The sequence below is a fragment of the Stegostoma tigrinum genome, chromosome 13, assembly GCF_030684315.1.
Source record: "Stegostoma tigrinum isolate sSteTig4 chromosome 13, sSteTig4.hap1, whole genome shotgun sequence".
Taxonomy (NCBI): Eukaryota; Metazoa; Chordata; class Chondrichthyes; order Orectolobiformes; family Stegostomatidae; genus Stegostoma; species Stegostoma tigrinum.
Window position 1 is genome coordinate 10,409,769 of NC_081366.1, and position 23,068 is coordinate 10,432,836.

General features: G+C 46.8%; 1 protein-coding gene across 1 annotated transcript in view; it reads left to right on the forward strand.

The window, feature by feature from the left end:
- The window catches only part of LOC125458180 (calcium/calmodulin-dependent protein kinase type II subunit alpha), a 230,534-nt gene that overhangs the window by 86,203 nt on the left and 121,263 nt on the right, over nucleotides 1-23,068 (forward strand). The window contains exon 3 of the mRNA XM_048543163.2: nucleotides 21,821-21,880. Within this exon, the coding sequence (XP_048399120.1) occupies nucleotides 21,821-21,880 (60 nt within the window). The remainder of the gene's footprint in view (nucleotides 1-21,820; nucleotides 21,881-23,068) is intronic.

A 23,068-nucleotide genomic window follows, 5' to 3' on the forward strand; every position in this document is an offset into this window, starting at 1 on the left:
AACAGTGATTTATTTTCAAATCAGGATGATGAGTGGCTTGGAGGGGAACTTGCAAGAGGTGGTGTTCCCATGTATCTTCAGCCTCTTTGAACCCTTGCTGGTTCCCTACAAGGGCAGAGATAACAAAGTTTGGAGCTGGATGAACACAGCAGGCCAAGCAGATTCTTAGGAGCACAAAAGCTGACGTTTTGGGCCTAGACCATGAAGGGTCTAGGCCCAAAACGTCAGCTTTTGTGCTCCTAAGATGCTGCTTGGCCTGCTGTGTTCATCCAGCTCCACACTTTGTTATCTTGGGTTCTCCAGCATCTGCAGTTCCCATTTATCGCCTGCAAGGGCAGCTTGTCTTTTCACACTGCTGGGTCACAAACCCTAAAGGCTTGGGCCTGGAGTCTTCAGGAATTAAAGATCAATATGTAGGATCCTGCTGTCGTCGTTCACAAGCCAGAATGTCCCATGAGTCAATGGGAATGCTTGACCTCTTCAGAGAGGCTTCAGACAGAGGGAAATATCACTGAGGGGGAGAGGTCACTTTGAATAGCTGGGGGGAAAAGTCAAAGGTAAAGCTGCCATAATCCCATAGTCCCTCTCTCCCATTCGACAAAGATGATTGGTGGTGGTTTAACCTGAAAGTTAACACACCTCAGGCGAGGGGATAGTCTGAGAGCGACAGTGCTTCATGGTGACCTCAGTCAGTGCAGGAATTAAACCCCACTGTCAGCATCACTCTGCAGTGCAAATCATCCAACTGGGCTGGGACAATTAAATACTTCTGTTTTGTCATTTTCTATGAGCATTTCCCTTTTCCAGACATAGAAATATTGAAAATAAAAACAGGAAATGTTGTTTGGCTGATAATTAAACATCACCCAATTGAGTCATGGATCTATTGGTATGTAGATAAAGTTGCAATTTGTCTTACCAAACCATAGGACTGTTCTCCTATTAGAGACAGAGGCAGAGAGAGAGGGACAACTGGTGATGCCATAATCTGAGAATCACCACACCTCAGATGAGAGGAGAGGCTGAGAAGGGGGAGTCTTTCATGGTGACCTCAGCCAGTGCAGGGATTGAACCCACACTGTGGCATCACCGTGCATTACAAACCAGCTGTTTGTTGGTGTAGGAAGGCAGGGAGTCACAAGGACGGTTGGATTGGCTGACACATGGGTTGACCATGTGGCAATCACATGATGACAGTGTCACTGGCCAGGCCAGCATTTATTGCCCATCCCTAATTGCCCAGGGGACAGTTCAGAGTCAACCACATTGCTGTGGGTTTGGAGTCACATGTAGTCCAGGCCAGGTAAGGATGGCAGTTTCCTTCCCTAAAGGACATTAATGAACCAGATGGGATTTTCCAACAATCGACAATGTAGTCATGGCCATCGTTAGATTCTTAATTCCAGATTTTGACAGAATTCAAATTCCATCATCTGCCGTGGCAGGATTCAAACTTGGGTCCCAGAATTTCACCTGGGTTTCTGGATTAACAGTCCAACAGTAATGCCAGTAGGCCATCAGCTAACATCCTATGAAATCTCCAGAACTAAAATTATTTAGAGCTGGCAACCCTACCATCACCCATTCTTTGCAGACTTGTAAATCCCAATGTCTTCAGATACTGCTCCAATTCCCTTTCGAAAGCCATGATTGAGTGCAATGATATATATTAACAGCAGAAATGGTCCCCTCACTGCCTCAAGTGAGTTCAATCTTTCAGTAAGATGGCTGATCTGAATCCTCCACATTTCTTTAAAATATTCAAGGACACTGCTTCTATTGCTTTTCAAGGAACAGAGTTCCAAACATGCACAACCTTCATCTCCATCTTAAAATGGGTGATCCCTTATTTCACCGTCCCAGCACACAGTCAGTTCCCTGGGTTTGATTTTTCTGCACAGTCTTTCCTAACCACAGAACGGCAGCAAACAAATGACTCCTAAAGCCTAGTTAGCATTGTAATTTATGCAAACGTCCCACAAACAGAAATGTGATAAAGATCATAAAATGTGAGGCTGGATGAACACAGCAGGCCAAACAGCATCTCAGGAGCACAAAAGGGTCTAGGCCCGAAACGTCAGCTTTTGTGCTCCTGAGATGCTGCTTGGCCTGCTGTGTTCATCCAGCTTCACACTTTATTATCTTGGAATTCTCCAGCATCTGCAGTTCCCATTATCTGTGATAAAGATCAGATGGCTGAGGGAATAAATATTGGTCAGGCAGGCAAAAAGAACGTCTACCGTTTGCTTCGAATTAGTGACCACAGGATAGTTTCCATTCACTTGAGGGAGCTAATAGCCCTTGGTGTTCCCAGTCATGAATTCTTCCCTCAGTTACTGCACTGGGACAATAGCCCAGATACATAATCACTGCAGATGCTGGAATCTGTACGGAAAACAACATTTGCCGGAAATCTCAGCGAGTCAGGCAGCACCCGTAGAGAGAGAGAGAGAGAGAGAGAGCTAACGTTTTGAGTCTGGGTGACTGTTCATTTAAGGCTGACGTGACGTGTAGAGGGGGCAGCATTAATGCAACAGTTGGGGTGGGGGAGTGCTGGGGGAGAAAGGGTGTTGATGGAGCAGATTAAGTGATTGGAATGTGAGAATGGCAGAGCAATGGTGTGTCCAACTGCCAGCCTGGAAAGAACAGACAGTCCCGCTGGAGTTGGGGGGAGATACATACTCAGTGGGACAGAAGTTAATCCTCCAGTATGGGAGCTGAAAGCCTTAATGCTGCAGTGAATGCCATGATTTTGGTCAGTTTCCTTGCCAGTGAGCCTCCAGTCATATCCACCGTTGACCCTGAAAGATTCATAACAGTTGTTGAGGGTAAATGAAAACAAGGCCCGTGTGTGAGAACCAGCATCGAGCTAATGCATCAAACTCCAGGGTAACCTATCATCAGGAGAGTATCATTGCCAGAGAGAACTTGGATGTTGTCCAGGCACTGATTCTCATTTTCCAGAAGAAATAGTTAATGCTCAGTTCTAAATCAGCCATTTCTGCCCTTTATGTCAATGGGCGGCTGTGGAACACACCATTCTATGCTGGGAACTTGTGTTGAGATTAATAGGAATTGCCGTTTCTCAAATCCACTGTCAATCAGTGCCATTATCAAAGGTGGCATATGGGAGGAATCTGTAACAGTTTCGGTTACACCCCCACCATGCACAATAAAGTGTCACTTCAACCAAAAACAGAATTGCCTTACAACTTACAGCACAGCAACACTTGGTCAGGACTGAGTAAATAGTACAGGTTGGGGATGAAAAGAGAAGGCCCTGAGTGGTCCGACGACCCACGGCCGACGACCTCATCGCCCTGCCCACAACCTCCACAGCCAGCAACCCCAGAGAAGACAGCCACACTGAGCCCTGCCGCATCTTCACCATCCCCCCAGACCTTCCACTGACTGAGGACGAACGGTCAGTCCTTAGTAAGGGGCTCACCTTTGTCCCCCTACAACCACACATCAACGAATACCAGTCACGGTTGGACATAGTATCAGAGATAATGGGAACTGCAGATGCTGGAGAATTCCAAGATAATAAAATGTGAGGCTGGATGAACACAGCAGGCCAAGCAGCATCTCAGGAGCACAAAAGCTGACGTTTCGGGCCTAGACCGATGCTCTCTGATGAAGGGTCTAGGCCCGAAACGTCAGCTTTTGTGCTCCTGAGATGCTGCTTGGCCTGCTGTGTTCATCCAGCCTCACATTTTATTACGGTTGGACATAGAGCAGTTTTTCCGCTGTCTTCGCCTCCACGCTTACTTCTTCAACCGGGAACCTAACCCTCCCTCCACTGACCCCTTCGCCCGCTTCCAACACAAGTCCTCCTCCTGGACACCACCCCCAGGCCTCCTACCCTCCCTCGACCTCTTCATCTCAAACTGCCATCGAGATATTAACCGCCTCAACCTCTCCACCCCCCTCACCCACTCCAACCTCTCCCTCACAGAACGGGCAGCCCTCCGCTCCCTCCGCTCCAACCCCAACCTCACCATCAAACCCGCAGACAAGGGTGGCGCAGTGGTAGTATGGCACACTGACCTCTACATCGCCGAGGCCAAACGCCAACTCTCCGACACCACCTCCTACCGCCCCCTCGATCATGACCCCACCCCTGAGCACCAAACCATCATCTCCAACACCGTGCATGACCTCATCACCTCAGGAGACCTCCCACCCACAGCCTCCAACCTCATTGTTCCCCAACCCCGCACAGCCCGTTACTATCTCCTTTGAAAAATACACAAACCTGCCTGCCCTGGTCGACCCATTGTCTCAGCCTGTTCCTGCCCCACCAAACTCATCTCCACCTATCTGGACTCCATTTTCTCCCCTTTGGTCCAGGAACTCCCTACCTACGTCCATGACACCACCCACGCCCTCCACCTCATCCAGGACTTCCAATTCCCTGGCCCCCAACACCTCATTTTCACCATGGACGTCCAGTCCCTATACACCTGTATTCCGCATGCAGATGGCCTCAAGGCCCTCCGCTTCTTCCTGTCCCGCAGGCCCGACCAGTCCCCCTCCACCGACATCCTCATCCGCCTAGCCGAACTCGTCCTCACCCTCAACAACTTCTCTTTCGATTCCTCCCACTTCCTACAGACAAAGGGGGTGGCCATGGGCACCCGCATGGGCCCCAGCTATGCCTGCCTCTTTGTAGGTTACGTGGAACAGTCCCTCTTCCGCACCTACACAGGCCCCAAACCCCACCTCTTCCTCCGTTACATTGATGACTGTATCGGCACCGCCTCTTCCTCCCCAGAGGAGCTTGAACAGTTCATCCACTTCACCAACACCTTCCACCCCAACCTTCAGTTCACCTGGGCCATCTCCAGCACATCCCTCACCTTCCTGGACCTCTCAGTCTCTATCTCAGGCAACCAGCTTGTAACTGATGTCCATTTCACGCCCACCGACTCCCACAGCAACCTAGAATACACCTCCTCCCACCCACCCTCCTGCAAAAATTCCATCCCCTATTTCCAATTCCTCCGCCTTCGCCGCATCTGCTCCCACGATGAGGCATTCCACTCCTGCACATCCCAGATGTCCAAGTACTTCAAGGACCGCAACTTTTCCCCCACAGTGGTCGTGAACGCCCTTGACCACATCTCCCGCATTTCCTGCAACACATTCCTCACACCCCGCCCCCGCCACAACCGCCCAAAGAGAATCCCCCTCGTTCTCACACACCACCCTACCAACCTCTGGATACAATGCATCATCCTCCGACACTTCCGCCATCTACAATCCGACCCCACCACCCAAGACAATTTTCCATCCCCATCCTTGTATGCTTTCCGGAGAGACCACTCTCTCCGTGACTCCCTTGTTCGCTCCACACTGCCCTCCAACCCCACCACACCTGGCACCTTCCCCTGCAACCGCAGGAAATGCTACACTTGCCCCCACACCTCCTCCCTCACCCTTATCCCAGGCCCCAAGATGACTTTCCACATTAAGCAGAGGTTCACCTGCACATCTGCCAATGTGGTATACTGCATCCATTGTACCCGGTGTGGCTTCCTCTACATTGGGGAAACCAAGCAGAGGCTTGGGGACCCCTTTGCAGAACACCTCCGCTCAGTTCGCAACAAACAACTGCACCTCCCAGTCGCAAACCATTTCCACTCCCCCTCCCATTCTTTAGATGACATGTCCATCATGGGCCTCCTGCAGTGCCACAATGATGCCACCCGAAGGTTGCAGGACCAGCAACTCATATTCCGCTTGGGAACCCTGCAGCCCATTGGTGTCAATGTGGACTTCACCAGCTTCAAAATCTCCCCTTCCCCCACCGCATCCCAAAACCAGCCCAGTTCGTCCCCTCCCCCCACTGCACCACACAACCAGCCCAGCTCTTCCCCTCCACCCACTGCATCCCAAAACCAGTCCAACCTGTCTCTGCTTCCCTAACCTGTTCTTCCTCTCACCCATCCCTTCCTCCCACCCCAAGCCGCACCTCCATTTCTTACCTACTAACCTCATCCCACCTCCTTGTCCTGTCCGTCTTCCCTGGACTGACCTATCCCCTCCCTACCTCCCCACCTATACTCTCCTCTCCACCTATCTTCTTTTCTCTCCATCTTCGGTCCGCCTCCCCCTCTCTCCCTATTTATTCCAGAACCCTCACCCCATCCCCCTCTCTGATGAAGGGTCTGGGCCCGAAACGTCAGCTTTTGTGCTCCTGAGATGCTGCAGGGCCTGCTGTGTTCATCCAGCCTCACATTTTATTGTCTAAGGCCCTGAGTGGTGTGGGGTGAGGTGACCGGATCGATGATTTTAATTTTAAAGGGTTTGATCGGGTTGGCAGAGTGAAAATGCTTCTTTCAAAGAGAGAGAACTGAGCTGCAATTCATTAATAAAATCCAGGTCTTGGAACGCTGCACGAGGTTAGAGGTGCTAGGTAAATGCAAGCTGTTGTTGTTGGCTATCCGAAGCATCCTCCTTTAATTCCTGCGGCCTAGATGCAGGTATGTGAAGAGGATCCGAGTTGGCAAGCCCTGAGAAAGGGAAGAGGTTGAGTTGTGTCAACTTCATCTGTAGAAAAGACCCTGAGGTCAGATCCCAGATACTGATCTTAGGGGACCTGGATCGTTCATCTCCTGCAGTGCAGTATTGTCAGGTTTTGCCCAAGCTCCCCTGCAAATACCCCTGCCCAATCCCCCCCACCTCGCCATGGACAATGAGACTTCTTGCTCCATTAATTACCATTTAACTTAAGCTCATTTACAATGGCACAAATAAATTTTAGATTTCCTGCTGCAGTTGGGGGTCACAGAATAGTAAAGGAATGGGGAAGCTCCATGAGTCTCACAAACTCAGCCCTTTTTGAAAAGGAGAACCACAACTTGATCAATGCTTGCTCAACTTAAGGTATCAGCTGTTGCTCAGTGGGAAAGGCTGTCACTATTGGAGTCATGGAGTCAGAGCATGGAAACACACACTTCAGTCCAATTCGTCCATGCTGACCAGATATCCTAAAGTGATCCAGTCCCATTTGTCAGCATTTGGCCCATATCCCTCGAAACCCTTCCCATTCATGTACCCAGCCAGATACCTTTTAAATGCTGTAATTATACCAGCCGCCATCACTTCTTCTGGCAGCTCATTCCATACATGCAGCACCCTCGAGAAAGTGGTAAGTTCAAGTCCCGTTACAGCTGGAAATTTTCTCTTACTTGTTCATGCGGTGTGGACATGTTGCAGATAGTATCGATTACCCATCCCTAATTTCCCCAGAGGGCAGGTAAGAGTCAACCACATTGTTGCTGAACTGAAACAAAGTTGCTGGAAAAGCTCAGCAAGTCTGGCAGCATCTGTGAAGGCAAAAACACAGTTAATGTTTTGGGTCCGGTGACCCTTCCTCAGAAGGCACAATGGGTTGTGGGTCTGGAGTCACAAATAGGCCGGGCAAACTCAGGATGGGAGATTTCCTTCTCTGGGGGATGTAAGTTAACTAGATGGGTTTTTAACAACAACTGACAAAAGTTAAACAATCGCCACTAGACTAACCTTTTCACACTAGCTGCCACAATGTGTTTCATGTTCCGTAGGATATTAGCCTGGATGTTTAGGACTATTCATCGAGTAACATTACCACTACATCCGTACAGGCAACAAATCCAAATCTAAGAGGATTCTCTCAATTGGGAATAAATGATGGCAAGTGGAGCTCTCCTCAGTGTCAAAAACAGAAATTGCTGTCGAAACTCAGCAGGTCTGGCAGCATCTGCGAAGACAGAGAAACAGAGTTAATATTTTAGGAACAGTGACCCTTCTTCAGACCCTTCTTTCTCCCCAGTGTCCTGGCCAATATTTATGTCCAAAGTAGCATCACTAAAACAGTCTGTCTGCTTGTTATAAAACCCATAAACCTTTCGACTCAGGTTAAACTGGGATTGAAAAGTAACTAACGTAATACTACATTGCAAGCAAACTGAAGAACTGCATGCAGTTAACCTGACAGTAGTCATTGCAAAATGTTAGATTTTATTACTAACTACAAGGTAACAGGGCACGTAGAAAATAATAAGGAAGAGTCAATCTGGGGGAAAACAATGTTTGACAAATCTATTTGAACTCTTTATTGAAATGTAAGAAGCAATGTGCAAAAAGGGAATCTGGTGGATAAGGCATGTTTCAATTCTCAAAAGGCTAATAACAAGATGCCACATGAACAGTAATGTAGGTTTGTGGTACTTGCGTTGGGGATACAATCATTCATGATTGAAGGTTTGTGTAATGAATAGAAAGCAACGAGTAGCAATGGTTGGGTCATTTTCAAGTTGCTAGGCGACAATGTGTGAAAAAAAGAAAAGTCCCAACAGCCCAGCTTGAGCTAAATCCATCTGCTCCAACCCTTTCAATAGCATTCTGCCCTGACTCCCTTAAACCCTCCCTGTAACCTTGCATCTCCTATGGCTAATCTGCCTAGTCTACACATCCTTAAATGCTGTGGGTCAGTTTAGCATGTCCAATCCACTTAAGCTTCAATGACAACTGGAGTCTCCAAGTTAAGGGTTTTTTCCTACAGTCGCTGGTATTCTAGTGGCAGTGGGCAGGGTAGTCATTACATGAGGAAGGCCAAAAAAGCAAAAGTGCCCTCAGGTTCCCAGGAGCTAGGCGTGAGGGTGGGGTCATTGTCAGGCAAGTGAGAGACCTGGGTTTTGGGGAGGGGACGGTCAGCTTGCTGAGAAACTTCCTGTGGCGTTGCCTCAGCCCCACCCCCTCCCTCTCACTACCAAACCTCCTCCTGCAACCTCCATCCTACTCTCACTTACTTATAGCCAGGTGTCCCTCACTGATCCAGGGCTGCTGCTGGCTGCATTAACAGAACCTTCAACACCTCCCCCAGTGGCAAGGCACAAGCCTCTGACTTAGAGTCGTGGAATCCATACAGTGTGGAAGCAGGCCATTCAGCTCATCAAATCAACACTGATCCTCCAAAGAGCATCCCACCCAAACCCTCCCACCCGACCGTATCCTTGTACCATGCATTTCCCATGGATAATCTTTGGTGCGTGGGAGGAAACTGGAGCATCTGGAAGAGGGCTGGAATCAAATGTGGGTTCCTGACACTACAAGGCAACAGTGCTAACCATTGTGCTGCTCCAGGACTTGTGCCCATGGGGGACATGACCCAGGGCAAGACCCGTTTCTGACCGCTTAGGTCACTCAGAGGAGACCCCACCTAGCCCCTTGCTAGCTCACAGAATCACAGAAATGGAATTAAGATGCAGATCAGATGATTTCACTTACTGGCATTCAAACAGGTTCAAGGGACAGAATGGCCTTCACCCTGTTGCTATAAAGAAAGGCTAGTAGTGGATTCAGAAAGTAGAAGGGAAAAAATGAGAATTATTCAAAAGGATGGGCTATAAATACAGGTCCAACAACAACACAGACATCCATTGTTTATAGAAACGGATGCTGGCATACAGAGACAGAATCAGCAAATGATTTCTGTGGGTCAACAAGCTCTATCTATGAGGTGCTGTGACTCAAACAAAAGGCTGAGTATGTACGTAGGTCATGTTCTGGGGGCAGTGAAAAATAATTGTGGCTGTTTTTAACTAGTGCAGATGAAGTGGGGGGGGGGGGGTTAACAATTTGTGGCTCTCTAAACGTAATCAGCTTCAGCTTTCACTAACCCAGTGCCAGTGCCCATGTCACACTGGATCCAGTGCTCGGGTAGACTGGAGCTGCTTTGGTGAGATTGTCTTCACTTGAACTGTTCTGGGACAGACATCATGGCAAATTGAGTAACAAGGTCCACCATGAGAGCTTTAAACTAACTGGGTGTGGGGCTGTGGGGAGTGTGGGTGATGTTGGTGATTTGGGAGCGGAGAAATAAAAGCTTATAAAAGCCAAAAGTGTATGGCAGCATTTAAGGATAATGATATAGAGAGTGGGACAGAGTTTAAAAATGCAGAAAAGTAACAGGAAGTAGGAGTGAAGATGGGAGGAATTGCCAAAAGATAAAATTAATGGCTCTTACACCCATAGAAATGATACAGAAGGGGGCCATTTGGCCCGACCTGTCCATGCTGACCCAAAGACACCCAGGTGCCCTTTCTAATCCCATCTTCTTACACATAGCCCATAGCCCTGCAGCTTACAGCACTTAAGAAACTTTTTGAAAGAGTTTAGGGACTCTGCCTCCATCACCAAATCAGGCAGCGAATTTCAGACACTGACCACTCACTGTTTAAAAATAGGTTTTCCTCGTATCTGTGATCCCTGGGTTTTGAACTCTCTGCCAAAGGGAACAGGTTCCTTCTGTCTGAGATAATGGGAACTGCAGATGCTGGAGAATTCCAAGATAATAAAATGTGAGGCTGGATGAACACAGCAGGCCAAGCAGCATCTCAGGAGCACAAAAGCTGACGTTTCGGGCCTAGACCCTTCATCAGAGAGGGGGATGGGGAGAGGGAACTGGAATAAATAGGGAGAGAGGGGGAGGTGGACCGAAGATGGAGAGTAAAGAAGATAGGTGGAGAGAGTGTAGGTGGGGTGGTAGGGAGGGGATAGGTCAGTCCAGGGAAGATGGACAGGTCAAGGAGGTGGGATGAGGTTAGTAGGTAGCTGGGGGTGCGGCTTGGGGTGGGAGGAAGGGATGGGTGAGAGGAAGAACCGGTTAGGAAGGCAGAGACAGGTTGGACTGGTTTTGGGATGCAGTGGGTGGGGGGGGAAGAGCTGGGCTGGTTGTGTGGTGCAGTGGGGGGAGGGGATGAACTGGGCTGGTTTAGGGATGCAGTAGGGGAAGGGGAGATTTTGAAACTGGTGAAGTCCACATTGATACCATATGGCTGCAGGGTTCCCAGGCGGAATATGAGTTGCTGTTCCTGCAACCTTCGGGTGGCATCATTGTGGCACTGCAGGAGGCCCATGATGGACATGTCATCAAGAGAGTGGGAGGGGGAGTGGAAATGGTTTGCGACTGGGAGGTGCAGTTGTTTGTTGCGAACTGAGCGTTGTTCTGCAAAGCGGTCCCCAAGCCTCCGCTTGTTTTCCCCAATGTAGAGGAAGCCGCACCGGGTACAGTGGATGCAGTATACCACATTGGCAGATGTGCAGGTGAACCTCTGCTTAATGTGGAATGTCATCTTGGGGCCTGGGATGGGGGTGAGGGAGGAGGTGTGGGGACAGGTGTAGCATTTCCTGCGGTTGCAGGGGAAGGTGCCGGGTGTGGTGGGGTTGGAGGGCAGTGTGGAGCGAACAAGGGAGTCACGGAGAGAGTGGTCTCTCCAGAAAGCTGACAGGGGAGGGGATGGAAAAATGTCTTGGGTGGTGGGGTTGGATTGTAAATGGCGGAAGTGTCGGAGGATAAATGCGTTGTATCCGGATGTTGATAGGGTGGTGTGTGAGAACGAGGGGGATCCTCTTGGGGCGGTTGTGGCGGGGGCGGGGTGTGAGGGATGTGTTGGGGGAAATACGGGAGACGTGGTCAAGGGCGTTCTCGATCACTGTGGGGGGAAAGTTGCGGTCCTTAAAGAACTTGGACATCTGGGATGTGCGGGAGTGGAATGTCTTATCGTGGGAGCAGATGTGGCGGAGGCGGAGGAATTGGGAATAGGGGATGGAATTTTCGCAGGAGGGTGGGTGGGAGGAGGTGTATTCTAGGTAGTTGTGGGAGTCGGTGGGCTTGAAATGGACATCAGTTACAAGCTGGTTGCCTGAGATGGAGACTGAGAGGTCCAGGAAGGTGAGGGATGTGCTGGAGATGGCCCAGGTGAACTGAAGGTTGGGGTGGAAGGTGTTGGTGAAGTGGATGAACTGTTCGAGCTCCTCTGGGGAGCAAGAGGCGGCGCCGATACAGTCATCAATGTACCGGAGGAAGAGGTGGGGTTTGGGGCCTGTGTAGGTGCGGAAGAGGGACTGTTCCACGTAACCTACAAAGAGGCAGGCATAGCTGGGGCCCATGCGGGTGCCCATGGCCACCCCCTTAGTCTGTAGGAAGTGGGAGGAGTCAAAAGAGAAGTTGTTGAGTGTGAGGACGAGATCAGCTAGGCGGATGAGAGTGTCGGTGGAGGGGGACTGGTCAGGCCTGCGGGATAGGAAGAAGCGGAGGGCCTTGAGGCCATCTGCATGCGGAATGCAGGTGTACAGGGACTGGACGTCCATGGTGAATATGAGGTGTTGGGGACCAGGGAATTGGAAGTCCTGGATGAGGTGGAGGGCGTGGGTGGTGTCACGGACGTAGGTGGGGAGTTCCTGGACCAAAGGGGAGAAAATGGAGTCCAGATAGGTGGAGATGAGTTCGGTGGGGCAGGAACAGGCTGAGACGATGGGTCGACCAGGGCAGGCAGGTTTGTGGATTTTGGGAAGGAGATAGAAGCGGGCCGTGCGGGGTTGGGGAACAATGAGGTTGGAGGCTGTGGGTGGGAGGTCCCCTGTGGTGATGAGGTCGTGAATGGTGTTGGAGATGATGGTTTGGTGCTCGGGTGTGGGGGGTTCCTTCTGTCTGCTCTGTCTCTAGCCCTCATAATTTTGTCACCTCTCAGCTTTCTTTGCTGCTAGGAAAACAACCATAACTCTCCAACTTCCCCTCATAGATACAATTCTCCAGTCTTGGCAACATTCTGGTAAATCTGCTCCGCGCTCTTTGCAGAGCAATTATGTTCTTCCTGTAACGTGGTGATCAAAATGCACGCAATATTCCTGTTGTAGCCTCTTCATTTGAGTGCTTGCAGTATTTGGAACAAAATTAATGAATTAACAGCACAAATAATGGATATGATTGTATAGCTATTACGGAGGCGTGGTTTCCAGGAGATCAAAATTAGAAAAGCAATATTCAGCATATAGTTTTTTGAAGGGGTGGACAGGAAAGAGAGGATGGTGGGATAGTTTTGTTGGTATGGTACAAAAACAAGAAACGATCTTGAATCATAATACGTGGAACAAAGGGGAAGATGCTGGCAGGTATAGTCTATAGGCTCCTAAACAGTAGCTATGTATTACGACAGAGAATTAATCATGAGGGCAGCCAACAAAGTTAGTACATTAATCCTGGGTGACTTTAGTTTTCATTGAATTGGGATAGTCACAGTGGCAGAGGTAGCCATGAGGAACAATTCATAGTGTATTCCAGACTGCAATATTGTGGATCCAACCAGGGATTGAGCTATTTTGGATCCGATGTCGAATGAGGCAGGTTTACTAAAGGATCTTAGAGTAAAAGATCCCTTCGGAAACAGTGACCATAGTTTGAGAGGAAAAGAAATGAGTATTACACCTGACTAAGGGGAATTACAAAGGAATGAGTGTAAAGCTGGTTGGAGTGGACTTGGGAAGAAGTTTAGCAGCAAATGGTTTTGATGAACAATGGCAAACATTTAAGTAAGTAGATCATCACTTAAAACAAAGATATACCCAGTGAGGAAGGGGATACCTTGGTTTTCCAGAGAAGTTAAGGATAGCATCAAATTTAAAAGAAAAACATTCAGTGTGGTAAAACTCATGGTAAATCAAAAGGATTGTGAAAATTTTGAAAACCTTCAAAATACAAGCTTTCAGAGCACTGCTCCTTTGTCACATCACCCGAAGAAGTGCTGCATTCCAAAAGTCTGTGATTTCAAATAAGCCTGTTGGACTATAACCTGGCATGTGTGACTTCTGATCCTAGAAGATAAGGCTGGGGAAATAGCCATGCAAAACCAAGAAATGGCAGAGGAGTTGACTTATTACTGTGCATTAGCCTTCATGAGATAAGACAGCGATAGCTCTCCAAATTTGCTAAATAGTCAAGTGGCAAAAGAAAGAGAAGAAATAAATACAATAATTGTCACTAGAGAAAGAGTGCTAGGAGGCTAAAAACCAATAAGGCCTTGGATATGATAGGATGCATCCTAGAATATTAGAAGAAGCGGAGAGATAGCAGGTGCATTGGTAGTAATCTTCGAATAATCCTTACATTCTGGAGAAGTCCCAGAAAGTTGGATATTGACAATGAGAAAGAGACAAAAAATGGTTAGCCAGTTAGTATAATGTCTGTTATTGGGAAAATCATAGAATCCCTACAGTGTAGAAGCAAGCCATTCAGCCCATCAAGTCTACACCGACCCTCGGAATAGCATCCCATCCAGATCCACCCCCCCAACCTGTAAGCCTACATTTCCATAGCTGGTCCACCCAGTCTGCACATCCCTGGACACTGTGTGTAATTTAGCACGGCCAATCCACCCTGACCTGCACATCATGGGACTGTGGGAGGACCCGGAGGAAACCCACGCAGACACAGACCACAACTATTTATGATATACATTAATGATTTGGATGGGAAAAGTGAATGCACGCTCGCCAAGTTTGCAGATGACACAAAAACAAATGCAAAGATAAGTGGTGAGAATGACTCAACAAATCTGTAGAGGAATAAGAGATTAATTGAGTGGGGAAATGTGATGTTATGCATCTTGGCAGGAAGAGTAGAGCAACTGAATATTATTTAAATGGAGAAAGTCTGCAAAATTCTACAGAGCAGAGTGAGTCCTCATGCATAAGCCACAAAAAACTGCCATCCAGGTTTAACAGGTAACAGGGAAGACAAATGACATGCTATCTTTTATTTCAAAGGGAATGGATAATGAAAATAAGGAGGCCTAGCTTAACCTATGCAGGGCACTCGTCAGCCCAGAGATGATTTTGTGAACAGTGTGGGCCGGTTGTTAAAGGAAAGATAAAGTGGCATTGGAGGTAGTGCAGAAAAGCTTTGTTCAATTGATCCTGTGTCTGGAGAGACTGTCTTATGAGGAGAGGTTGACTAGATTGGGCATTTACTTATTGGAATATAGAAGAACAAAAGGAGACGTTATTGGAACATCAAAGAACAATGTGGTTGACTCTTAAATGCCCTCTGGTATTATGGATGAGCAATAAATACCGAGCTGAAATAAGAAATAATTCAGAAGGGACTTGACAGGGTAGATGTAGAAAGGCTGCTTCCCCTTGTGGGGGAGTCTCGAACTAGAGAATCATCACAGAATAAAGCGTTGTTGATTTAAGATAAAGATAAGTAGGGAGATGAGGAGGAATATCTTCTCTCGGAGGGTAGTGAATCTGGAATTCTTTATTGCGGAGAGCTGCCGAGGCTGGAACGTTAAGCATATTCAAGGCTGAGATAAATTTTTAATCAGTAAGGGATCAAGGGTTATGGGAAAATTGAGGGAAAGTGAAGTAGAAAATTATCAGTGGTGCCATAATCTCATTGAATGGTGAGCAGATTTAGTGGGCTGAATGGCCTTCTTCTGCTTCTATGTTTTATGGTCTAGCCTTGACAGCCTGCTATAAATCTCATGCAAGTCAGCGTTAGGAACCAGAATCAATCATTTAGCTTTTCAAACTGCCCCACCATTCAATAAGTTCATGACTGATCCTCCACCTCTACTTGACCTTGGTGAGAAGTCCCTATGTCTCTGCTTACCCTGGATTCTCTCTCGATTCATTGCACATAGCCAGCACTTTTTTACCATCCCTAATTACCCTGCAGAAGGTATGATTAATTCACTTCTTGAAGCACTGCAGCCCATGTGGTGTGAACTGCCAATGCACACTTTGCTTCCAGCAGGGTACCTGTACCCTGGTAAGGTAATGTTTCTGTTAGCTCCTTTAACGTAAGAACTAAACATGGGGAACATGGTGCTGGAATGTATATAAGATTTACTTAATAAACATATATTTTTTCAAGTCAATTTGTACAAAATCTACTCACAGGTATTCAGCTGAATGAAACAAGATGGATTCTTAAGGGGCTTGATGGGGTCAATGCTGAGAGGATGGTTCACATGGGAGAGTCTAGGATCAGAGGGCATGGGTCTCAGAATTAAAGGGCATCAACTTAAGGCTAAGATGAGGAAAACTTTCTTCTCTTGGAGGGTTGTGAATCTTTGGAACTCCTTGCCACAGAGAGCTCTGGGGACAGGGTCCTTGCATCTATTTAAGGCTGAGATAAGATCCCTACAGTGTGGAAGCAGGCCATTCGGTCCATTGAGTCCACACCAATCTTCCCAAGAGCATTCCACCTAGATCCACGCCCCTAACCTATTCCTGCATTTTCCACAGTAGACACTATGGGCAATTTAGCACGGCCAATCCACCCTAACCTGCACGTCTTTGGACTGTGGAAGGAACACGGAGCACCCAGAGGAAACCCACGCAGACACAGGGAGAATGTGCAAACTCCACACAGATAGTCGCCTGAGGCTGGAATCAAACCTGAGTCCCTGGTGCTGTGATGTGGAGCTGTCGGTTTTGTACTGGAGTTGATAAGGTCAGAAATCACAGGGCACCAGGTTATAGCACAACAGATTTATTTGAAAACACAAGCTTTTGGAGCCTCAGTCTTTCTTCAGGTGAGACAGGATCAACCACAGAAGTTGCTTTTAAGTCGTTGTCAAGTTGAGAATAAGGAGAAAATTGCAGTTATTAACATCAGTGACATGAAGAAAAGAAAGAAGAAGGTATGACAGCTCTTATATGCAATAATAATTTGCTTCAATTAGTTTTTTTTAATGCAATCCCTACAAGTGTGGAAACAGGCCCTTTGGCCCAACAAGTCCACACTGACCCTCAGAGCATCCCACCCAGACCCATTCCTCTAATCCTGCATTCCCCTTGTCTAACCCAAACATTCCTGGGCACTGTGGGCAATTTAGCCTGGCCAATCCACCTTCCCAGCACATCTTTAGACTGTGGGAGGAAACCAGAGCACCTGGAGGAAACAGAGAAGTGCAAACTCCACACCTGTCACCCAAGGGGGGAATTGAATGCAGGTCCCTGGCATTGTGAGGCAGCAGTGCTAAACATTTTTATAGATGGGAGGGCAGGAGGTGAGAGTATGGGGAGGGAGAAACTTCCTTTTCGAGGTGGAATAATAAGATTTCAGAGCTTTCCAGCGGCCTGTTGGAATTTTTAAGCAGTCGCTTGAGACATTACCATCATCCTGTCAAAGTGGGGCAGTGACAATGCTGCAATTCTCTGTTACCATCACCCAAACCTTTCGTTCACTGGCTCAGAATAGTCATACTCCAGGAAGGATTTCAGAGTGAGTACAATTATTTTGTTAAAGAGCATTGGAACAGAGTTGTCATCTTTGAAGGATGAATTGGAGCTTGTATCTGATTGTCAATGCCTAAAGCCTAACTGGTTTCTGGAAGAACAAGTCAGCCAAATGTCAACATCACCAGACATTGGGGCATGATGTCTCCTTGCTCCTCGTAATTCACTGAAAACTGAGCAACTCACTCTTCCATATTTGATGATCATGGGTGACTAAAGGTTTCCCCACCAGAGCTGCTCCAAACTTGTTTTGAAAGCATCTCCGCTGTTCTCCCTTGGAGAGTTGTTAGGATACAGTTTCAGACAAACAGATGCTTTTTTTTCTTTTAAAGTCAGTCGCAGGATGTGAGCTACACTGGCAAAACCAGAGGTTAGAGTTTATCTCTCACTGCACTTAAGAAGACTTCTTGCATGATTGCAATCATGGAATCCCTACAGTGTGAAACAGGCCATTTGGCCCATCAAGTCCTCTGATGAGTATCCTATCCACCCCGCTCTATCTCTACATTCCCCATGACTAACCCACTCAGCCTGCACATCCCAGGTCACAATGGGTAATTCAGCATGCCAATCCACCAAATCTTTGAATGTGGGAGGAAATTGGAGCACCTGGAGGAAACCCACGCAGACATGGGGAGAATGTGCAAACTCCACACAGACAGTTGCCTGAGGGTGGAATCGAACCTGGGTCCTGGTGCTGTGAGGCAGCAGTGCTCACCACTGAGCCCCAGTGTTGTGTAGAGACACCCACAATGCTGTTCGGGAGGGACGTCCAAGATTTTGACCCAGTGACACTGAAGGAATGGCAACACAGTTCCAAGGCAGGATGGTATGTGGCTTTGAGGGGAACTTGCAGGACAGTAAAAAATAAAGTGGTGAACAGACCTAGTTGAGGTGTTCAAAGTTGTGAGAAAATGAGAAGAAGTTGTTTCCTTTGGCAACAGGTTCGATGACTAGAGGATGCAGCTTTAGGATAATTGGCATAAAAAATGGAAGAGAATGAGGAGAAATATTTACACAGTGATTATTGTAATCAGGACTGCACTGCTTCAAAGGTCAGTGAAAGTAGATCCAATCGTAATAATTTTAAAAAGACGATTGAATAAATACTTGACACAAAAGAAACTGGGCTATGGAAAACCCCGAGGGAGCAGGACTAATTGGATAACTGTTCCAAAGAGCTGACACAGGTGCACTGGGCTGAACGGACTGCTTCTGTGTTGTAGGATTTTTGAAGACTATCGCACCAACAGTTAGGAGCACAGTGACTTACTTCACACTGCACCCAGAATATTCAGCAGAGTGAAAGATGTCGAAAGTCATTGTTTAATGAGAAGCAGCTGCCAGCTTCTGTAATATAGCATGTGTCAGGAAGAATTGGTGTTTCATGAGCCGTAATTTTTGCCAAGTGCTCCCACTGCCATCACATAAAATCAGTGCAGTAGGAATAGAGTGATGCTAAAGGAGGAATATAACTTCAAGTAGACAAGCAAAATTGGATAGAACCATTAGGGTTGGATTTTTGAATCTTCAAAATGATACAACGTGGCAAAAGTGCCATTCAGATCACCAAGCCAGAGGAGTTTCCTGCTCGCTTCAGTCCCACTGCTGTTTCCCATAGCCCTGTGCACAATTTCCCCTCAAACGTTTCCCCAGTTTTCTCCGTTAAATTATCCTGAGGGAGAAATGGTGACTCAGTTCACCGGCAGGTTGTGCATTAGGTTTGAGGGGTTTGGGTTTATGGAGCCTTTGAGAGAGGGAAATGTGGCGCGTGCGGTCACTCAATGAGGCAGGATACAAAATCTTGATGGTGCATTGCAATACAGAGATGGTTGTGGCATTGTTAACCCTCACGGTAGCCTGTGGCAGAATACCATCTGTGATACGTGTGCATTCCATGAATATTCATTACCGTAAAACTTGCGTTAAAGACAGTCCAACTCTAAGATAAAGTCAGTGACACATGCATGAATCTCTTGGCACCAGGTGCATGTTTGTCTGAAGGCGGTGAGTGCCAGTCGGCTTTGCACAGCTGTGCCTGAGGCAGAGGTTTTCTTTGTTTAACTCTACGTTATTGGGGTTTGGGGGTGGTGCAGGAGAATGGCAGGACCAACACGGGAGAGTCAGTGGTGATGTGGGGATGTGGAGGAGGGTCAGGGGATGAAGCAGTGAAGTAGGAAGGGTCTGATTCTCTGGGTGGGGAGACGACATGGTCAGTCAGAGTGAGAAGGTCAGTGTCGCCCAAATGTGGGTCTATCAGAGGGTGAGGGCTGCAAGAATCCTTACAGGGCTTTGGGTTCATCAACAGCAGGGAGTGCCCTCAGACAATGTCCTCAATCATCTGCAGAGAGTGGAGGAGGTGGTTAGCTGAGCCAGCACGTTCAGCCAGGTCCCACTGAGTGGACAGACCAACACCAGATGCTGACATTTACATTTAATGAAGAGCTGTTCCTCCACAATAAAGAAAATGACCTGAATTACCCTGGAACCATTAATGTGTGCTAACAATGAAACGTACCAGATTATACAGCTCCCTAAATTATTTTCCACACATAACAGTGACAGCTACATGAATAATGTGAAATCAATCTAATATGAAATGTTTACAAGTGGAGATTTAAATTTGAAAAGCATCAATGTGCTGTCAATGTGTCTTTAATTCATGACAGTGGGGCGATGCAAGGAAGTTCTGGCTGGGATAAGGAACACAGCCCTTCGTCCAGGAGGCTCTTTATAAGTCAGAACTGCCTGCTTTATTGGCAGCTTGTTTTTACATTTATTCATTTGTGGGATGTGGGTATCGCTAGGGTCAGCATTTCTTGCCCGTCCCTAGTTGCCCCTTGAGAAGGTGGGGGTGAGCTGCCTTCTTCAACCATTGCAGTCCACCTCCTGTGGGTTGACCCACAAGGCCATGAGGGAGGGAATTCCTGGATTTCGACTCAGCGACTGTGAAGGAGCGGCTATACATTTCCAAGCCTAAAGGTGGTTTAGCCACTGAAAAACCTCCCAGCTATGGGATCACTGATCACACTGCGCACTGCCGCTGCATCCCATTTGATTGTAATCAGGCAAGAGTTGACAAAGTGCGAGGGAGTGGAGTTGGCTCATTCCTCTGGTTACACCTTCAGGAATGGCATGATGTTGTCAAAACTCTCCCCCTCACCACCGCCTACCAAACATCATCAAGAACAGAAATGTCATCCAATTTCTCAGACAAAAAACAAAGGCAAATGGTACACTTTGAAGGCGAATGCAACCAAGCAATCTCCTTCATTTGTACTTTGTGCTGTCATGATCAGGTTTCTGTCTTTGCAATCTCCTCAGTCAGCTATGATGGAAATTTTACATTCTCATGAGCTTGCAGCTCATCCTCTCTTGCAGTCAGATGCAGTTAGTTCAGTCACCAGAAACAATGTAGAGCCAGCTACAAGGTTTTCTTGAATGTAAGGAAGAGCAATTTTTATGACTTGCTAGTCCCAGGATAAATAATAATGACAAGACATAAAACATTCATGGGTACAAAGTTAAAAGGGGAGAACGGTTGGGGATAGGGTCTAGGCCCGAAACGTCAGCTTTTGTGCTCCTGAGATGCTGCTTGGCCTGCTGTGTTCATCCAGCCTCACATTTTATTATCTTAAAAGGGGAGAACGTCCAGTGTAAAATGTCAGGTAAAATAACATTTAGTTTAAACTCCATACGGTGTTGTTGCCGTGTTAAATTTTAACCTGGCACGACGGTCCCATTGAGAATGTCATAGATCAAAGACAGCCAGGAATGTTGCAAATATTGCTCAGTTCGCATTGTTCAGATGATTGTCCAACTGTCTTTATCTCTGGGGTCTGTCTTTCCTCTGAAAACAGAGAGAGTGGGAGAGAACAATTCTCCAATTCCAGTTGCAAATTTCTTCCTCACAACTCTACCAAAGCAGTTCCTTAAAGAAGAACTTATCCATGTATTTCCATGTCTGGGTCCATATTGTCCTAACTGTGTAATTGTAGGTGGTTCTTTCTACCTCCAACATGCAAACCTTCACAACTGTGTAAATCCAACAGGAGATACAGGTCCAGCTGATGGTTTCAGCTTCTTTTGATAAAAGTACTAATTTCAGTTCAGACTGGCCCTTGCTCATTCATGAAACTTGACTCAACCTGTGGTCAAGTAATTACCGTGCCTATTTCTAAGTCAGTGATTTTCCTTTCTGAAACCATTTCAGTCAGAGGCATTAAAGTTAAATGACAGAATTTGAAAATTGCTGTTGTATATTTTGTTACTGTTGTGACAGTGTGTCCTGTGACGTAGTACAATTGATAATAGCAAGATCAGCTATCCTTCTGAAAGCTCAGTGGCTGAAACTGGTCAGTTCTATAACTCAGGGTCGTACTGCACACTAATTATCCATTCTTATCACAGTGGAGGAAAGACGAGAGATAAAGACCCCTTTTCTTACTAGCACAAATTTCTGGAACACTTTTGTTCATTTCAGCAGTATTAATGAGAATTGATTTTGTAATTTAAGTTAGATCCATCACAGACTTTCAGCAGATCTTAAAGGTACAGTCCACTTCTGAATGGCGGCCAATAGACCTAAACTCCTTTTGTACCACACCAAAGAGGATCAGCTAATTGCTTCTTTGTCCTAAGCTGTCTAAAATTATAATACTTTGCTGGCAACTGGTGTGTGTGGGAGACCTGAGTAGTGGTGTGATGTAATACATAGCATTGATCAAATTTCCCCTTTTCATTGCAGATCACCAGAAACTGGAGAGAGAAGCTCGGATTTGCCGATCCCTTAAGCACCCTAACATCGGTAAGAGACAACAGCAAAAATAATAGATAATATAGTGTGGAGCTGGATGAACACAGCAGGCCAAGCGGCATCAGAGCAGCAGGAAAGCTGACATTTCAGGCCTAGACCCTTCTTCAGAAAAAACAGCTTTTTCTGAGGAAGAGTCTAGGCCCGAAACGTCAGCTTTCCTGCTCCTCTGATGTCAATTAATTGAAAAGTTTTGTCCTATAAGGCTCTGTTAACCATTCTTTGATTCTGTTACAATGTTTCGACCAGTGCCTATTTAACCCACTAACCTTTGTGACTTTAAGTTTATTTACAATGGCTGTAACACATCTCTGCAATCACACAATGTCTACATTCATGCTCATCCCAGCTCTAGCAACTTCTTAGCTCTGAGTCCATGCCCAAGCTTGAACAGTCAAGCACAGTGAAGGAAATCAGTTGAGAGATTCATAATCAAACACAAAGTAATTCAACAAATATTCCCAAGACAGAAACAGTTGCTGTTTCCAAACCTTTATTGTTGTGAATCGGAATGTTGCCCCATTTAACTCCTATAATTTTTAGCCAACATTCCCCAATAACTCCCCAGTGAGTGAATATTTAAACCTTTTTGAGTTATGAGGACAAGCTAAGTAGGCTGGAACTATTTTCCCTGGAGTACCGGAGGCTGAGGGGTTACCTTACAGAGGTTTGTAAAATCATGAGGGTCATGGATAGGGTGAATGGCCCAAGTCTTTACCCAGAGTAGGGGAGTCTAAAGCTAGAGGGCATAGGTTTAAATAGGAGGGAAAAGATTTAAAAGAGACCTGAGGGGCAATGCTTTCATGCAGAGGATGGTGTGTATATGGAATGCACTACCAGAGGAGGTAGTGGAGGCTGGTACAATTGCAACATTTAAAAGGCATCTGGAAGGGTGTATGAATAGGAAGGGTTTACGGGGATATTGGTAAAATGCTGGCAGATAGAGTGAGATTAATGTAGGATATCTGGTCAGCATGAATGAATTGGACAAAAGGGTCTCTTTCCATGCTGTATAAGAATGACCTTCTGACTATGATTGTAGAAGATTAACAGAAAAGGCTTGTAACATTTCCAGAAATAATAATAATTCTGAAAATTGTGAGGTTTCTAGAAGATCGCAAGGAGGATCAAGAAACTGATAAGGGAAGAGTGAGAAGAAAATGAATGCAATCTCACATAAAA